The sequence below is a fragment of the Falco rusticolus genome, chromosome 3 (assembly GCF_015220075.1).
Source record: "Falco rusticolus isolate bFalRus1 chromosome 3, bFalRus1.pri, whole genome shotgun sequence".
NCBI lineage: Eukaryota > Metazoa > Chordata > Aves > Falconiformes > Falconidae > Falco > Falco rusticolus.
The window spans coordinates 74,536,760-74,555,446 of record NC_051189.1 but is presented as its reverse complement, the minus strand read 5'-3'; the positions used below and the strand labels follow the sequence as shown (position 1 = coordinate 74,555,446).

General features: G+C 42.9%; 1 protein-coding gene across 11 annotated transcripts in view; it reads left to right on the top strand.

Moving 5' to 3' along the window:
- LOC119144357 (poly(rC)-binding protein 3-like) overlaps positions 1-18,687 on the top strand; it is a 61,227-nt gene that overhangs the window by 24,522 nt on the left and 18,018 nt on the right. For 6 of the 11 annotated variants that reach the window (XM_037379618.1, XM_037379619.1, XM_037379621.1 and 3 more), the window contains exons 6-11: positions 635-763; positions 2,940-3,083; positions 6,411-6,467; positions 6,956-7,031; positions 8,851-8,903; positions 17,327-17,496. In XM_037379618.1, the coding sequence (XP_037235515.1) occupies positions 635-763; positions 2,940-3,083; positions 6,411-6,467; positions 6,956-7,031; positions 8,851-8,903; positions 17,327-17,496 (629 nt within the window). The remainder of the gene's footprint in view (positions 1-634; positions 764-2,939; positions 3,084-6,410; positions 6,468-6,955; positions 7,032-8,850; positions 8,904-17,326; positions 17,497-18,687) is intronic. The other 5 variants (XM_037379622.1, XM_037379614.1, XM_037379616.1 and 2 more) reach the window with 3 other exon arrangements.

Here is an 18,687-nt window from a genome sequence, read left to right as displayed (position 1 = left end):
AAAACTTGCTCATTTACCTCCTTGGGTTCATTAATGAGCTAAAAGTTGATGATGTGCATATATTTAATCAACACTAATTACAATTTAGAAGTGCTTCTGTACCATCCTGAGATATTCCAGAGCATAAGCCAGCCCAAAATTTCATCCAGAGACACGAGTCAGCCGTCAGTAGATTAAAGAGCCATTTATCTGCAACATGTTTCATTAGCAGATGTTCTTCAGTTTTCAGTATTTTTTTCCTTTCTCTTTTTTTTTTTATTATTGAAAAGTACTTCATTTCAGCTTTTTTGGTTTTTAGTCAGCATTGCAACTGTCTGTTTTTGAGAGGGTTAAAAGACTTGTCCTGAAATTCAGGTCACAGTTTGATTCATTAACAGCTTCTGTTAATCTTCCTAGGATGGGAGTGTTTGCAAATTGGCTTGAACAGCCAAATCCATGTCCTGCCAGACCCCAGTTACCCTGTCTGGGCCTGGATTTACATACATGCTCTACCACATATCAAGCAAAGACAAGACAAAAAGTTTAGAGGTGCATCACCTCTATCAATCACATCAGTCAATCACTGGCTTTTGAGAGGTGCCATTGTCTGCTCCACGGTGACGGTGACGCTCTCTTTGCTTGGTCTCTGCTCAAGTCCACAGGAGCCCAGGTGCAGGTAGCAGGGGACATGTTGCCAAACTCCACGGAGCGCGCAGTGACTATATCAGGCACTCCTGACGCCATTATCCAGTGTGTGAAACAAATATGCGTGGTTATGCTGGAGGTAAGTGAGCACTTGGCATATCACCTCTCACTCGGGAGATGCTCAAACACATTATTAATTTTCGATTGCCCTGGGTCCCCCAGGGATGCTGCCTGCCCTCCCCATGCCAGGGATTTCAAAAGGACTCTGTTAGACCGTACCCTTCCTCGTGTCTGAGAGCCTCTCAGGGTTTAGCAATCAAAGACTAGGGCTGTCATGATGCTGTCAAACAACAAACCAGATCCAGCATGGAGCTGCAGCCCCTTCTGATTCTGGTGCAGAACAGGACAGAAAAGATCGAGGTGTTGTTTTAAACAGAAATAATTCTGCCTGGCATAGATTTACCAGGACACTTTGATTCCTTAGGGTCAGGTCATTGCATAAGGCCAGAATGTTTCCTTTTGACAGCAGTTTTTCAGCCCTTAGATGAAATGATACAAAATTAATTTATATAACAATCTGTGCATTTTAACCCTTGCTGAAAATGCCCATAATTTTGTGCAAGTACATTTCTCAACCGATTAAGTTGAGTAGAAGTTTGAAAAAAAAAATATTTTGGCAAATCAAAATTAAATATTTTGACCTAATAACCATAATTTTTGACAAGGAACATGAAACATATCTGTTTCTATCACTTTTTCTGCTGGAAATTTTCTGTGGGTTTTTTTTTTTTAGTTTGGTATTTTACCTAAGTCTAGTCAAGGGCTGTCTCATGATGATCTCTGACACCCTACTGTTCTTTAAAGAGGAGAGAAACAGTAGAGTGTTTGAGACAGCACTACAGCTGTTGGCTGTTCAGAAGTATGCAGTGCACCAGGCTGCATACAGCCTTTGCACCAAAATGTCATACAGCCTAGTGCAAATAAAAGCATAAAAACTAAAAATCCACGGTATTTTACCGGCAAAAAGTGACTGTTGCCTCAGTTCTTGCTGGACTACTGTAAAGAAGAAATTTCTTTATAAAAATGCAAGAGAACAGAAAGATAATATTAAAAAATCATTTTAGTTTGTTAAAGATGGAGTACATGATGGCAGTAGTTATCAGCTTTGTAAATACACAGCATAGTCTGTTGTCCAAGTGACATTTGTGGAATAAATAGTTATTTGCTAAAGAAGACGAGAGAAGCCACTTCCCAAAACTAGAGAGAGAAAGTCCCATTTTCCCACAGGTAGAGCCACTTTTCAAATAACCAATTTTGACATAAGAAATACTTAATTTTAGCATTAGGCAAATCACAAGCAGCACCCAGATGACACTGGCGTAACTATGGTTTGCTGCTTCATTTAAGAAAATGAATGTGCTCTAATTTGCAGCATATATTTAATTTGGGAACCAACACTTTCATTGACACAAAATAGCCAATTGTAGGATATTAGTTAATGGAGGTGATATTGTCATTACCTTCTTTAGTTGTAGTTAATGCACTGAAATCAGAGCACAATTCTGCCAGGTGTTGCACAGACAGCTTGAAGCCTTTTTTACAGACACATGCTGCTCCTTTATTTACAAGGAGAAAGTTAACACCCCCACCCCCCACCCCCCCCCCCCCCACCCCCCCCACCCCCCACACCCGTTAGGGGTTTTCCCTTTGGGTCCTTGCCTTGGGCTACAGGAAACAAGCTCCCTTGTCATGCATTATGAAAGCCATAGTTACGCTCCTGCTGAAGCCAGGAGGATTTTGTCTCCATCCTTACAGCTGAGTCAGAAGAAAGGCAGGATCAGGCTGGTAATTTGCAATTGAACAGCTGACTTAATTGAGTTGGTAAAACAAGAAACCTCGATGTGTGTAGCAGCGTAGGAAAGACTGATAAGCGGGAGATGTGCTATGTGTTAAAGTGTGACCACAGGCCAGACGCTTCCAAAGCATCAACAAATCTCAAAATTTTGTCTGTGTTTCCCGAAATGCCTTGACATGCTTAATGAGGCTTCATAGCTTCATCCAATGATGGCGGTAAAGAAGCCACAAGTGCCAGCGCTGCCTGTTTCAGCTGTGCAGCCAGGACCTTGGCTCTTCCCCTGAAAGCCTGGACAGCTGGCCTCTGCCCTGCTTTTGGGCTGATGGGGTGGAGGGCAGGCTGGGCTGGGCTGGGTCACCTGCATGCCTTGTTGTCTGAGGTGACCAAGATAAGGAGTGATTTTTTTAATGTGAGCTGTGCTTCATTCTGCATTTTGATCGCTTTGTGTTTTTGTCTGCAGTCCCCACCCAAAGGTGCCACCATCCCCTACCGTCCCAAACCTGCCTCTGCACCTATCATTTTTGCAGGTGGCCAGGTAAGAGCAGACACCATTTTGGCTTCAGCTGGAAACCACACCGTCTTGGCCCAACCTCAGCCAGCGCCTGTTAGTTTTCAACTTTTACTCTTTTTGCCTGGTATAGTATTGATGTGCTTTGTCTACTCTGTGTGCTTACAGTTTGCAGGAAAGAACACTGCATTGCAAACTTGATGTAAAATTGTGATGACTGGTATTTTACCGAGATTTAAAATTAACTTCTGTAATTAAGAAAAGTTTGCCCAAACTGAGAGGTATCCAAATCAAGTGCTCCCTGAGTGGGACGAAACTGCTTATTGTAGAGGTTGGGGTTTTTTTTCACTCTTAACTTGCAGCTCCACTAGCAGTGTGAGCAGTTTTGTCAGTTTTTAGAGATGATCAAACAGCAGTTGTGTCCGACAGGCCCTTGTAATGACCTCTCTCTGAATTTTTGTCTCAGAGTTTTACCTTCTACTCTGAAACAATATGTTGGGATGTATATGCAGATTTTCATAGTCTGGATGTAGTAGCTTTCAGTTCCTGGTAAGCCTACCCCCCTTAGTTGTCTTAAAACAAGAAACGTGCTTCCTTAGTGACCAAAGCTGAATTGAAATTTAAAATAATTTGCCAGAAATTGGTCTATGGCTGAAAGTTCAGAATAATTTACTCCACACATATATAAGTTTACACTGCAGTGCTTTCCTTTAAGAAATATGTGTGTATATATGAGGCAGCCCATGTTACGAGTATTGTAATTGCCATTGCTTTCAAAGACTGTCTCTGTATAAGATTACTCAAAAGTATTGAAACTGTTTGCTAGAGTGCTCTGAGCAGTTTGTGTAAATAATTGAAAGTGTCCTATTTTAAGGCCTAATAGCTCTTTGTCATCTTCAGTTTTATCAGTTAAAAAAACATTCTCACTTTTCTAATGCAACCTTGTTGATGTGAGAAAGTGTGTCAGGCACTTTCTGTGTGCTTTGAATTTCTGTTCTTGACTAAGCAGACTTTTTAAGAAAAAGCTTAAGGTGTGTTTGGACGTCAGTATAGAAAGACACTTTAACCAAGTTTCATAAGTAGAAATTAATACTGAAAATAAAATTCAGTCAGCAGTGTTAATTCCATCCAGCCTTTTGGCTATGTTATCATAAATTATTTTTCCATTCTAAATTGCAGCATGGCCATCTTTAAAGGTTTTGGTTTGTTTAATGCTTGCATATCAAGCAACACTAGCAAACTCAAATTTCGTGTTTTCCTTAACAAGTTGGGGGAGTTCTGCTTTAAGTATTACTTTTAATTCTCTTGTGCTTCTTCGATACTGTATTGCATCTCACAACTGAAAGGAAGATGAACATTGCCTTGCCCTGCTCTGCCCCTTACCTACATTTAGCATATGCAGTGGTTAAAAAAAATAATAAATACAGTATTCCTGCCTGGTAGAAACAAATTGGACATTTCTACCCACTGTGCTACATTGCTGTCTAGGTGGGTACTCACAGGGTACAGCTTTGCTTTATGTCTTATATCAGTTTTGTGGTTTAAAGTGAGGAAGATTTGTAGACCAGATCATTCCTGCTGTTACTTATGTCAGTAGGAAAGTTGCCCTTGACTTTGATGAAAGCTGACCCATAGCTCATGTTCTTAGTGAAATGTTACAGTACAGATGTCTCAGTAGCCTCTACCAGGCTTGTGCTTGCTATGCTTCAGCCACAGAAGGACACGGTTCCTCTGCCAAGGGGTAAAGCAGTCAAAGACAGTTTTTCTCAACCTAATCAATTGAATGACTTTTTGGGAGCCTAAAAAATGAAGAGCTTTTTTTTTTTTTACTGGGAAAGAAAATTTAAGACCCATCTTGTCCACGATGTCTTAAGATGTTCCCTCAGCTGGGTTTGAAGTAAAGCCAAGATCAGAAAGGACACTCGTGTTCCAGCACGAGAGTCAGAGACCAAAGCATGGTTTCCAAACCCAGTTTGCTCACCTAAGCCCCTGCTCAGCACCGTTTCCAGCTATAACCTCTCTGAGGCTGCTCCTGTGCCTGGCTACACACAGAGCCCCCATTCAGCAAAGCAGTGTAACATCTCCTTAAGGTTGTCCTCATTTAGTAAAACACTTAAACACACGGTTTGCTTGATTGATTATGTGCTTGCTTAAGACCCACTGATGGCAGTGATCACCTGGTTTGGTGGTCTGGAACCTTTTTTTGTCATTTACAAACTATCAGCAATAGCCATCCCCCACAAGATGCACGTGCGTATGTTTGCCCATGAGCATCCTATTGAGCCTAGTCACACGTACTTCTGCCTGAAAACTGCTCTTGTGCATGTTTGCCTGACTGTGGCCTTGCTTTGTAACTAATTTAAAAAGTAAATGAAATGTTTCTTCTCCAGAAGGGAAATTCTGCTGCAGAAATGTGCATCAAGCAGTTGAGGCATTAAAGGTTTTAATATCTGAACTCCATTAAATTAATTGTTTTATCATTTGCAGGATTCATTACTTTCTAAGAGGCCTTTTGTCAAATAAGCATTTTGCAAACTAAGCTAATCAGCCCTGTTCCTGTTTATAATTCTCACACTACAAATATTTATACTTTATAATTTGTCCTTCTGCTTTCCTGCCTAAGCACAAACACATTAATATTTTTCTGACATGCCGTTACTTTCAGAAAAGCCCTACAGAATATAATAGAAAATCATAAATTCTCGGTAGGTTTTTTTTGTAGGCCATTACAGAGAGTTGAACAGAGCCAGGCTGTGCTCACTGGTGCCAGGCACGCCACCATATCCCTTCTTGCTCATGTGCTTCTTTTGCCTCTCCCACCTACCCCCGGTACTGCTAGAAGAGATACCAGAAACTGTACCCCTTGCGTTGCTCTGGTGGCGCAGAGGCTAGATTTGGAGGGAGGCTATTTGGCTTCTTGTGGAAGATAAGACCACCACGCCGGGGGTCTCCATCATGCTCCTATCTCCAAACTGGCATCCTGGGCCCGTGCCCAGGCACTGCAGGACAGGCTGCCGTCCAGCACATGTGCTCATGTACCTGCTGGCATGGCAGCCTGGGGCACCAGCCCCGCGGGGTGTACATGTTTGCTGGCATTTAACATCTGTGGCTGCTGGTAGCCAGACGAGGTGGCTCAGAGCCGGCTGGCATGTATCCTCCTCAACCCGTGCAGTGTCCCCAGCTCTGCTCCCGGCAGGTCATCAGAGCTCAGGCAGCGGCACTTGGCATCCCCTGCTTGCAAGAGGTGCATGGGCAGCCTGACGGACATTTCCATACCATACCAAGCATTATCAAGAAGCACAAGACAATTAAGCTTCTCTCAGTATTTACCCAAGGAGCCAGGAGGAGCTTTTCTGATGAGAACAGAAACATTTCTTGTCCCACCTGACTGACCTGTGTCTCAACTGTGCTTGTTGTTTCCAGGCATTCACGATTCAGGGGCAGTATGCCATCCCTCATCCAGACGTGAGTCCAGCACATGTAAATTACTCCCTTTTTCTTCCTCTCCCTCTTATTTGTTCCGGGCAACATTTGCTTTCTACAGTTAACAATAAAGACACGGCCTAAGGACACCTTTCCTGAACAACATACTGTGTAGCCAAGTTAGCTCAGCTGCATCTCTTGCCTTGCATAATAATTGCTAGAAAGTACAATGGCCCAGGAACAAATGACAGTTATCTTGGTCTTTTTTGCATGTGATATATTTGAGTTCTTTTAATATGTAATTCTACAGTAATTAGTAAATATTAACAATAGCCATTACATGTAATAACAGTAGAGATGTCATTTATAACCAGTTTAGGTTTTTTGATTTTCTCTACGGTAGATTAGAATGAACGATTAAACCTTTTTTTTTTTTTTCCAATATAATTTTAATTAATCCAGTTTTAGAACATGTAAGATGGTTTCTCTGCTCTGAAATAATTCCATTTGATTGGTTAGTTCTAATTTCCCATCCTGCCCTGCAGTTGACCAAGCTTCACCAGTTGGCTATGCAGCATCCCCCCTTTACTCCCCTTGGGCAGACCACCCCTGGTTTCCCTGGTACGTACCCATGACCCCCTGGGGATGTCCTTCTTCTTAACAGCTTTGTTTCCCATGGTCATTACATCATTTTAATAATAAATGTGGTCAATGACCAGCAATCCTTCTGTTTTTATATATTAATCTCTCTTCTCCCCCCCCATACCTCTGTTACCATTCCTTTCATTACTAAAACATGCTTTGTTTGTTACATTTATTAATCAAAACCGCTTCATTTGTGCCACTGGCTAAAAGCCCTGAATTTCTTTTGTTCAGTCCTTGTAAAGTTATTATGGACCATACAGTATGTACCAGTTGGTCTCGAGTGAAGTACTTGGGAGCGCATCTTGTCACATTGCCAGTTTGATAACGTGGTTCAGAAAGAAGCAAACATAGGAAAACAGTATGTTATCATGGCACAGAAATACTGTTTAAAAACATTACGGCACACTGAAACTCAAATTCCTTGCAGACCTACATGTCTTAAGAGCATCTGTGATTGTCACTGCTGGGACAAGTGCCTCTCTTCCTACTAGATGTGCAGATACAGCTACAAAATGCAATGGAAATTTAGCTAAATTAGGAACCGTGATTTTGGTCCATACCTGTTAAAGCCGAAGTTAAATTCCTGATTCAAGAGTGAGAAGTCCTTTAACCCTGCGATAACTCATTTTTACTGTACTTCACTACATACACGCTTGGCATCTCAAAACTTCGTAAAGTTTGGTACATGCTTTCTATGGCAAATAAAGTACTGGTACATGCTTTCTATGGCAAATAACGTTTTATCACATACATCAAATTCTGTGAGCAACTTGATAGCTTTATATTCAATGTAAAATAAGCATATGCAACTCTGAATGTAAACATAAGTAAAAGGTGAGTAACTTCTTTGTAAGTGCATTTCTTTTCCATCTTTTCTAGTTGGAAATGACTATTTTTGGCACATCTTTACAGATAATAATAATAATAATAAACACCAAAAAAAAGAGAAAAGGAGAGAAAGAGGCATGATGTCCAAAACACACTTTTGTTTCTTCATGATGTATCTGATAAAATGTCTACGAGTAATACTAAATTGCCTTTCCTAGCTTTTTATTTTCCTTATTGTTGTCATTAACATGCTGCTCCTTAATTTTTTCCTGTTTATATTTGCAAGATGTACGTTTCTGCAATGTTACTGTGAGTTAGAGCAGTAATTCCATTTTTCCTGAGCATTTTCCTTTTGTCCACCCAATTTACAAACAAATGTATGCGGCTTAGAGTATTTTGTACATTTCCCTTCAAATATTACCCTTCCCAACATTTCTTCAGCAACTAATCCCCCATATAATTTCCAAATTTTCCTAGGTTAATTTCCTCATCCTTATTTTAATATATTAATTTTTCTGTTTCATATCGATGTATTTTGCTAGTTGTTCATTTGACTTCCACTTTCATTTTCTGTATTCTAGAACTCCTGGCAGACAGGTCAAATTTCAGCTATCCATTAATTGCTCAATTGATGTGTTTAAAAAAACTTCAGAGACTATTTTTAGGGGAAACCCTTCATTTTCTAGAAGCTTTTTATGACCTTGTGAAATCTCATGTGACATTTGTTGCTTTGGTGGGTTAAAGGTTAATTAAAATAAGACTAATTTAAAATTAGTCCAGCCCTCTGAGTTTTGCATCTCTTGCTTTCTTTTCTGTTTCACTAGCAGTTCTCTGTTTTTCTTTGCTACTCTCTTCTTTTTTTTTTCCCCCTTCTTTCTGTATCTTTCCTTCTTTAAAATATCATTTGTTGTGTCTTGCCCTTCTTGCAAACAACTGGCGTAACATTCTCCCTCTGTCCCCTGAATAGGACTGGATGCCACTACTCCAACCAGTTCCCATGAACTTACTATTCCCAATGATGTAAGTGGACCAATAGTCAGTATAACTTTCTCTTCTCTCGCTCCTCTGCCACTGGAGGGGAAACCTCTCGGTTTTGCCTGATTTATAAACACTAATTCCCAGAATAAACTGTACAGCATTTAGTCTGCTGGGGAGGGGGGATTAGGGGTTAGTGACATGGTGGACAGAAGCAGCAGAAGTGGCTGTGCCCTCTCGTGTCAGGTCTCCAGCGATGCTGGTTTAGTTGTGTGACGGTGCCAGTGCTGCAGTGCTTCACCAGCTTCATTAAAGCCTGGGTGCCTGCTGCTTACAGTGGTCTTAGATGAGTTATCAAAATTCATCTCTCGGATGGCACAAGCACAGATGGTCTCAGCACAAAGACTGTAGCAGGTGGAAAATGGGCAGCCCTGTATGCCCTGTGTTGGGCTGGTGTCCTCCGTGCCAAGGCATGGAAGGTTTGCACGGCAACAGCTTCTGCCATGCTCATCTCCGCTGCACCCTGCACTTACCTGAGACAGCATTTTTCCCAAGAAAAAAAGCTACCGGTTACATAAAGGTGCAATATAAGGGTTTATTTGAAAAACAAGGGCAGAAAACATTGCTGCTCCAGCAACTCTGGACCAGCTGTGATTGACAGACCCCGTCTCCATGGGCAATGTGGCGCTGAATCTTAAAACAGCTACTCAAATTGCCCAACTGATACAGCACATGTCATATAAAAATGCCTTCTGGTTTTATTCACTTTCATTGCAAACGGGGTTTTTTTTCAGTTTTCATTTCAAATGAGTCACTTGGAAAATGTAAGATTTCCCCTCCAGTAAAGAAAGCTTTCAAGCATGAGTGAGATCACAAATAGCAATTATATTACTTAAGGAATATTTACAATATTGTGTAAGCCCCATTAAACTCAGTGGCAATGATTTACAGTAAGAAAAAAATACAGAATAATACAAAGAAGTGAAGGTGTGAGTGCTGTGATTTCGTAAGATGCCCTGCTGATGTTTGAGTACCTGCTTTACAACCCAATTTATTGTTTATTGAGAATTTTATAGGAGCACCGTGTTTATCCCTACAGTGCAAGTTTTTTAATCTCACTTTCAGGCAGATGTTGTTCTTGCCATCAGTGATATAAATCCAAGGTCAATCTTCTGACTTCACTTCTTTTGGAGTTCATAGCAGAGCAAGATGGGGAGCAAGTTGGCCTTGTGCCCTGTAGTGCAATAGAAAATTAAAAAAACCCAACAGTTTTTCATCCAGGAGGTGTGAAATGCTCCAGTTCAGCACTGTCCTCTGAAAAGCAAACACACATCCATGCATTGTTTCTAATAGATTTTCCTGGCTACACAACACATGTCTTGCCGTTGTTGCTAAAGGAGTGGAAATGAGGCCAAAATGGGTTTAGGCAAGAAACAGCCTGCAGGGGCTCTACAGATGGTGAAAGGGAGTTCTGGTGTTCATAAGGTGTCAAGGTGTATATTAAAGGAACAAAAGGCATTGGGGGGGGGGGGGGGGGGGGGGGCGCGGAGGGGGCTGTCACACCCAGGGCTGTAGCGCTGGCACAGAGGGGTGGAAGGGCTCTCATGTCCTGTCGGGCGTCCGGGCCTGCTTGGGAATTTTGCAGGGGGAAAAACAGTTTCCCCGTGAATTTCCCATGGCATTCATTGTCTGTGCACTGGGCTGTCAGCAGTGCCCTGCCAGGCTGTCCTTGGGTTGCAGTAGCAAGAGGGTACCGTCCCTGGGGTCTCCCAGTGTAACCATGCATACTAGTGTCCTGTGGCCCCATCACTGCTGCAGCAAGGCTGCGCTCCAGGCAACTCAGTGCCAAAAATGAGGAGATGAGGGAGACAGAGAGACCCGGGGCAGAGAAGGAGTCAGGTGAGGAGGCACTGGCACCCACGTTTGTGTGTGCTGTAAGTCAGGTGCTGTGCACAGAGGGTGGTCAGGGCAGGAGAGGCAAGAGCAGCTGTGCAGCAAAGCCTGCATGGGTAATTTGACTGCACTTTCCAATAAGCATCCTCTGGTCCTGGTTTTGACAGGCAGTCATTGTGGCATGGCAATTATTTATCTGGTTGAAGGTGAAGGAAGGTGCCATCCCCTGCCTGCCCCGACTCCAGGGATCATCCCCTGTGCTGCCTGAGTCCCCCGGCTTTACTATCGTACATGCTTACACATGCAAAAGTCCAGCACTCATGAGAAGAGCATGAAACCTACAAATATCTGCATGCTCTGCAGCTACCAGTGTATACCTACATGTGCTACACTTGTTTTTTAAAACCAAGGTAATGATAAGCGCATAAAGCTGAAAGCTCAGTAAGAATCTGAGGGGGCAAAATCAGATATGAAGAGAATAAGGAGCTCAGACTTTAGCCTAGTCTACAGAAAGTAGATATTAATAGCCGTTTACAATTTGCATAGCCTCGTATTAAAATAAATTTTCTTCACTCCCTTTGGTATAAAGTCAGTGAAAAAAATTTTTTTCCCTGTTATTAATAATTCTTGTAGCAACTTCATGCTGCTTTCTTCATACAGTATGATGATAATTGCAAGTAACCTGTTGCTCAATAAAAAAGAGATACAAGAGAACAAAGAAATGTGTTTTACAGAAAGTTGTTTTCCCCATGCTAAAAGCCGAGACTTCCTCTCCAAATAATGAGTTCAGAAGGTTTGCCTTTCTGGGTTTTCTCATAACTTCTGGGTGAGCGAGCAGAAAGAACATTTCTCCAGATCCCTCTCAGAAGTCACTTTGGTTTTTATCTAGTAGCTCCTTTTCCTCATCAAAACCTTTTATGGGGCATTTGGTTGCCTTTCTTTCCTTGCTGGGATCTTGTCTGGCCTTCTTCTGCTGCCTAAGTTACACAGTATACATGTCTTTCACATAAATCCCGGAATAAAGTGGTGTTAACAGTGGCACGTCCTCAAGGGCCCGGACAGGATGGTATTCCTGCATGTGGCTAGATGGGCACAGAGATCAGATTTCTTAAGATTTGATGCTCCAATCCCTAAAAATTCCCATTGAGAGTGAATAATTAATAATAATAGTAGTAGCAGTATTAGTAGTAATAATAATAATCCTTAATGAAAATATGCATATTTTGCACATACATGGGAGAGACAGGCAGAGGCAAGTAACAGGAAAACAATTACCCCTCAGAAATCACCAGGAACATTTTGAGAAAGCTATAAATCTGATCCATACTCCATGGAAACAGAAATGTCGATCCATCCAAGTTGGAAATGGCCTACTGAAGAACTGCCTTTATTTCCCCATGGAGCCAGAAGTACTTCCCTGCAAATGATGGAGAGGGGCCCACATGTGCAAAATACTCTTGGAGCAGCCCGCAGTGAAATCCAGTGTCAGCTCCATGTGATGCTCCAAGGACATCTGCGTGGCACTGCCTCTTCCACAAGCAGTGACTGTGGTGACTGAGTCTCATCTTTGGAGGTCCCCAATCCATCACCTGAGATGGGGAGAATTGATACAAGCCCTTAAGGGGAATACAAGGGTGGTGTCCAACGCTGGCTGTGACTTCCAGCAAGGCCACCCGCCACCTACACGTTAACAGGAAAAGTGCACCTCACCCTCCCTACAGCCCTTTTCCAGAAAAGTCCTGAGAACAAGTGCCATTCTCTTATAAAACTAAGCTGCTGGCTAGGTCCATCCCGGCTCAGAAGCTTTCCAGTTGTATGAGAGGGTTTAAAAGCAATGGTTAGGTGACGTTTTCATAATCCACACAAGACATGCTAGAAAAGGTCCTGCAGTAGTGTAAATCAAAGCACTTCTACTGAAGGCAAGGGACCTGTGGATTCAAGCTCAATAAATTTACCTTACTGCTGAGAGCCTCCCATGTGATAGAGAAATAATGCCCAGAGCAAAAATACAGAATTAACCAGATCCTGTCAATTACAATGTTTAAGGGGATGTGTTATCAAAAAAACCCCCCTTTTTTTTTTATGTTTGCACATGGCCTGATTTTTGTCTCCCCTTAATCCAAGAAAATGGCATTTGATTCCTCCAGTAGACTTGTCCAGATGAGCTCCAGAATCAGTAGAAAAATTTTGCAGAGTTAATATTCATCAGAAGCAAAGTGAGACCATTTGTGGGACAAGGTACTATTTATCATTAAAAGTAATTCCCCCCCAGAACTACCTACTGCTCACTTTAGGGAACAGGATGGGAACTGATGTTGGGTCCTCAATAAACTGAAATACACACAAATCTGCAGGGGGTTACAAAACAAGTAATAAGGCAGCTCATTTCTGAACATGTTTTCTTATTTTTCTACATGCCTTCTTGCAAGGCCTGTGAAACCATTATAGTCCAGATTTTGTATTATCCTGGCAAGGGAAATGAAGGAGGTTGTTGTAGTAGTAGTAGTAGTAGTAGTAGTAGTATTGAGGCACAGCGTATTTATGCATCTTTTTCCAGGCCCTGCAGTAAGTCTGTAAAGAACTGTAATCATACCTCAGGACATTATTTCTCCCTATAGAGTACTCTTCCTCAGCACTTCTAAATAAAAAATACCAAAAAAAACCCAGCCCAAACCTGGAACTAAGAAAGCTTGTGTCTTTGTGAAAAGAGCCTCTTTCACGATGAGCACCTGCTTGCTCAGCTAATGCAGAGGCTTTGCAGAGCCAATGGACTTACTCTGGGTTGGCAGCAGGGAACCAAGAGGAACCACGTATACTTGTGGACAGGTATGGTCAACCCCTCTGCCCCAGGCAGCAGATACCAAGTTGCAGAGGCTACTTCCTTGGCCCTTTTTACCAGCACTACATTCATTGTAAGAAAACAATCTGACTTTTTAACCAGTATTTAAAAAGAACGTAAGCTCCATGCCACCTCCGTGACAAGCAATACTCTGCAGCATTGGACTTGTATAATAAAGCAAAAACTGAAAGTCTGATTGCTGCACGGAAATAATGCAATGTGATGGACATGGAGGAACAAATCTGGAGGAAAAACCCAGCAGAAAGCTGTTATTATTTAGCTGTCAGTGACTTTAGCATTGTGGGAAGTATATATATATATTTTTAGCATTATGGGGAAATAAAAAAAAAAAAGGGAGAGAGGGACCTGAGCCAGATGTGGGATAGTATATTGGGAGAAACTATCATCATCAAGAGTTTGGGGCAGGAGGAATCACAGTGGACCTTCCAGTCCCACCCTTTAGGAGTCCAGACTTCTGATTCAGTCTTGTTTACACTAGTACCACCAGAACTTTACTGAAGGACAGGGTAAACCTAGAAAAGAGCAAAAAGCAGAATCCATGTTTTAGGGTTAGTTTGGGTGGGTTTTTGGCATGAGGAGAAATGACGTGCACTGAGGTAAGGCAAGGCACATCAGAAGCAGCGTAGAGAAAGTGAAAAGGGAACAGTTTTTCCCTGGTGGTCACAGTCCAAAAAGGAGGGGACATCAGCTGATATTTCGAGATGTCCGGACAAATGGTGATGCTTACACACAGCACAAAGGCAAGCTCCGCAGGTCACTGCTGTGGCCCTTCTTGAGCGGCAGCAAGAGAAATGAGCTCAAAAAGAAATTGTCAGACACATGGACTATTGAGCTTAAAGGCAGAGATACCAGCTGCTGCTCGGGTAGTCTGTAAGCCTTAGGTGGAAATCTGGGATACCAGTGGAAACTGTTTTATACTTCACACGGGTTTTATCCTTGTTTTTCTAAGTGTATGCTACTGCTGCAGTCAGAGACAGGCTGCTGGGCTAGGTGCGCATCTGATCTGAGCTGTTCTGCTCAAGTCTTGAAAGAGTTAAAATATGTATGCATATACACACATATTATGTGTGTATATGTGCGTATGTGTATATTATACGCATATATATTTACAGTATATGTATTATACTATAGCACGTAGTAGGCTTGGTATAGTCTATAGTATGCTTGGCTCCTCTCTCACATGGGCCAGCTTTATCACTTGTTTTCTGGAGAACTTCCTCTTGATTTAATCCGTAAGTGAGATTAAGGCTCACTGTGTTTTGAGCAAGCAGGTGAGCATCAAAAATAATGCAGCACCTAAAGTTCTTGAAGACAGCTATATATTTACCGTCTCCACATTCCTTAGCTCCATCTGCTGAGCTTGGAAAAGCAGCGAATTCGTATCTGTGAAATGAAACAGCATTGCATGCAAGGTAGCACCGTTCAAAGTCTGGGGAAGCTTGCTTTTGTGGTGAGGGACTTCCGTGGGACTAAATTATGCATAGCCTGCCAAATCATGTGAAACAGCCAGCTACAGAATGATGGGGGGGCAGCTGACAGCATTAGAAAGTTCAGTCTTGAAAAGAGATATGTGTTTGGGTGCAGTTTGACATGATATTCATGTCAAAGCAAGGCAGGGCAAGTGTTTTATGTAAAAGCAAATGTCCATGGCCTGACTGACCAAAGCTTTGTAGATGAAAACCAGTCCCTTGAGCTTCTTCCAGAACCCATCAGCTCTTAAATATTCAGATACTGCACGAATTTCAGCGTAAGTATGCATAATGGGAAAGGCACCGCAGAGACAGCCTAAGCACCCCAGCACTACTGTCCTTCCTGCATAGCAAATGGAGAAGTGTATTCTGTGTGAGCTGTAGGTTGTGTCACGAATGGAGAAGGGTGTACTGTGTGAGCTATGGACTGTGTCACAGCTTGCAGAGCATCTTCAAGCAGCCCATTGTGATGGCAAAAATGGATGACTTTGAAGAGCTTCAGACCAAAGGTTACTGAACCTCTTGCAATATCCTTGACCAGTCTGGACTGAATCCTCGCTACCTAACTCAAAGTCAGCTAGGAGACTGCAAATGCTTTGTACTGATGCACCTGGGCTACAAACCTTGTTGGAGGACCCCCAGCACATATAAGTGGCAGCCTCCTGAGTGCCCCACAAGTGCTTTCTCCACCAGTGCTCTGGGCTGCCCCACCTTCACTACCTGCAGACCATGGAGGGCAGAGAGGCGTAGGGAGCAGATGCTTCGGGATCTCTGTCCTGCTATCTGCCATACATGCAGGCCTGTTCATGTGTGCACAGAGACAGGCTGGAGGCTTCTTGGTGAGGTTCACATAGGTTGTCTGCGCTGGCATGTGCAGCCACACACTAAGCCAGGACCTTGGGATAAGGCCAGGGAGCTCAAGGCCCTCCTGTCTGAACAGAATGGGAAATCCTGTGTACATTTCCTGAAACCCCACGGTGGGTGCTCCTCCTGTGCTTGGTCTCTGTTTTGGCTACCCATGTACCCGCTTTGGCTTTCTGCTTGTCCCTGACCATGAAACAAGGATTACAGGGCGGGCAAGGGGTTTCTTCTTTTGACGAAATGGACAATGTGGATCTCTTTCTGGCAAGATACTCCCAAGTGCTACAGCACCAGGAAGGGTAAGACATCAGGGCCTGTAGCAGCAGGAAGGGTGGGAGCAGAAGGCAGTCTCTGCATCTTGCCATGGCCTTCTGTCAGACTGGCAGCACCATCCCAGTGTCAACAGACCTGTAGAGCAAAGTTTCCATTTTCTACCCGTTCTGGCCATTGCTAAGCTTCTCAGCATTCATCCTTCCTTAACACGAAACAAAAGTCCTCCTCGTCATCCTTAAAGAATCCAAAACATCTCAGCCTCTGCTGCTGGCTTGGTGCCCACTTGCTCCTGGGGCTCCAGGTGCTGGATGAGCAGCACCCCAGCACAGCTGTCACACTGCCTTACCCAGCTGCAGCAGTTACCTGCGCTGCTAAACACCTTCTCGAGGTCTTGCACACAGCTTCCGAAAGCTTGTAACTCCACCAAGAGCATTTAAACCACCTCTAAAACACTGTTAATTGAAGATGACAACGCAATTTTACCAAAAAAATGGAGGGAATCTAGGAACACAGGCACATCCACACACCCCTGCCTCAGGCTCAGTTTTATTCACTAAACAAGGGGTCTGGTAAATTTCTGTAAAGGAACGCAGACAAATTTCAGTCTCTTCCTATGGCTGCTTCTGCCTGCAGTTGCAGATCTGTAAATCCCACTGACTTTAATAGTGCAGCACCTGGCCGGGGCGGCCCACGTATGCCCAGGGCAGCCTAGGCCAGCAGCGCAGGGGACGGTGCGGAGCCGCACAGCGGCAGCTGCCGGGGGCCAGCCTGGCTGCCACTGCCGCTCTTGGCTTGCTGCGGCCGCTGGCGGGTCAGGCTGGGCTGTGTTTTGTATTTGTCAGCACCATGCCATGCTGTCATTTTCTGCCACGCAAGACAGTGAAATAATCTGATGCCGAGTTGATAACTATGAAGTAGTGAAACTTAATTTAGAGATGTGCGATCATAAAGCCAATAGACTGCGCTAGTTATTCCTTCCAAACGGCACAGCAAAAATCTTTTGTTTTGATAGCGAGCTTTTCATAGCCGTGTTTTTAGCAATACTACAAATTGCAGTTAAGTGGGTTTTGCTTGTGTCTGTGGCACTAATCTCAGTCTTTGTCCCGCTCCAGTTAATAGGCTGCATTATTGGCAGACAAGGCAGTAAGATAAATGAAATCAGGCAGATGTCAGGAGCGCAGATCAAGATTGCTAATGCCACAGAAGGCTCCGCAGAACGACAAGTTACAATCACAGGATCCCCAGCAAACATCAGCTTAGCACAGTACCTCATTAATGCAAGGTAAGTTTGCTTTGTAAGTGATAATGCTTCTGTGAGATTGCTCTGTCTGCTCTTCAGCAAATGTCTGTCCTAGATAGATCCAGAAAGTTGCTTCGCAGTGTCCATTTTGCATAGTATTATTCAATTCCTAATGATCTGTAAAGCCTGTATCATTAGAACCTGTGTTTGCTGTTGGTTTATATGGAAAGGAGCTTAATCTGGTGCAATTCCAGGTACACAATGAATGACACAAGCTGAAAAATCTGAATACTCACATTAGCATCCACCTAAAATATAGGCAGATAAATCAAATGAAATGACAATCATAAATTCTTTAGAAGAAAATACTTTTCACAGACCCATTTTACTGTCCTAGATGGCAAATATAGTAAAACATTGCAAAACAGACTTGATTTACTAACTGGAAATTGCCACTCGGAGTTGATATTAAACTGACGTTTGGTTGCTAAAGAGGCACGGGATTTATTTTTTCGGAGACAGCATCACATATGTGTAAAAAACATTCCCTAATGAGACAGGATGAGACTATCTGCTTCTCTGCTTCCCAGTGACAGAGTTAATGAAAGCACTGGCTGTTTAGCTAAGCCATTGTGATGGCTTAAGTCTCTATCAGTTTTGATATGATTATTTAGAAAACTGTTAAAATTGATACTGCCTTTACTTGCAATTACCCTGAGAAGAAAGTGCAATGGATGTATTGCTGTCTCATAGATGTGCTTGTAAATGGTGGACCAAGGCAATATACTGTGGGGAAGGGGAGTATATATGGGTTTTATTGCTTTTTTTGTTTTCCTTTTTCTTCCACTCCCCACTCCCCCACACCCCCCCCCAAAAACAAAAAAACAAAAAAACAAACCCAAACCAAAAACCACCATGATATGAATCAAGCTTTGTGTTTAACTGTGTTTGCTGTTAAGGTAGTAGAAAGTATGTGATTTATACAGAGGGCTGTAGTCATAGTAGGTTTACAGCTTCCTATGATCCAGCCTCCTCTCCAGCCCAGTTCTGTAGTGCACCACTGCAAGCCACTGTAAATGCCTTAACGGGGGAGAAGGACGTTCGTGCAGCTCTGTGTTACAGCAAACAAAAATACTCCTTTTTATAGTTCAGTTTGAAAGTAGTTGCCTAGGGACAAATATATTGAGGGGTGGCATTGTGAAGCCTAAGATAAGCCATTTCCAGAATCCTAAA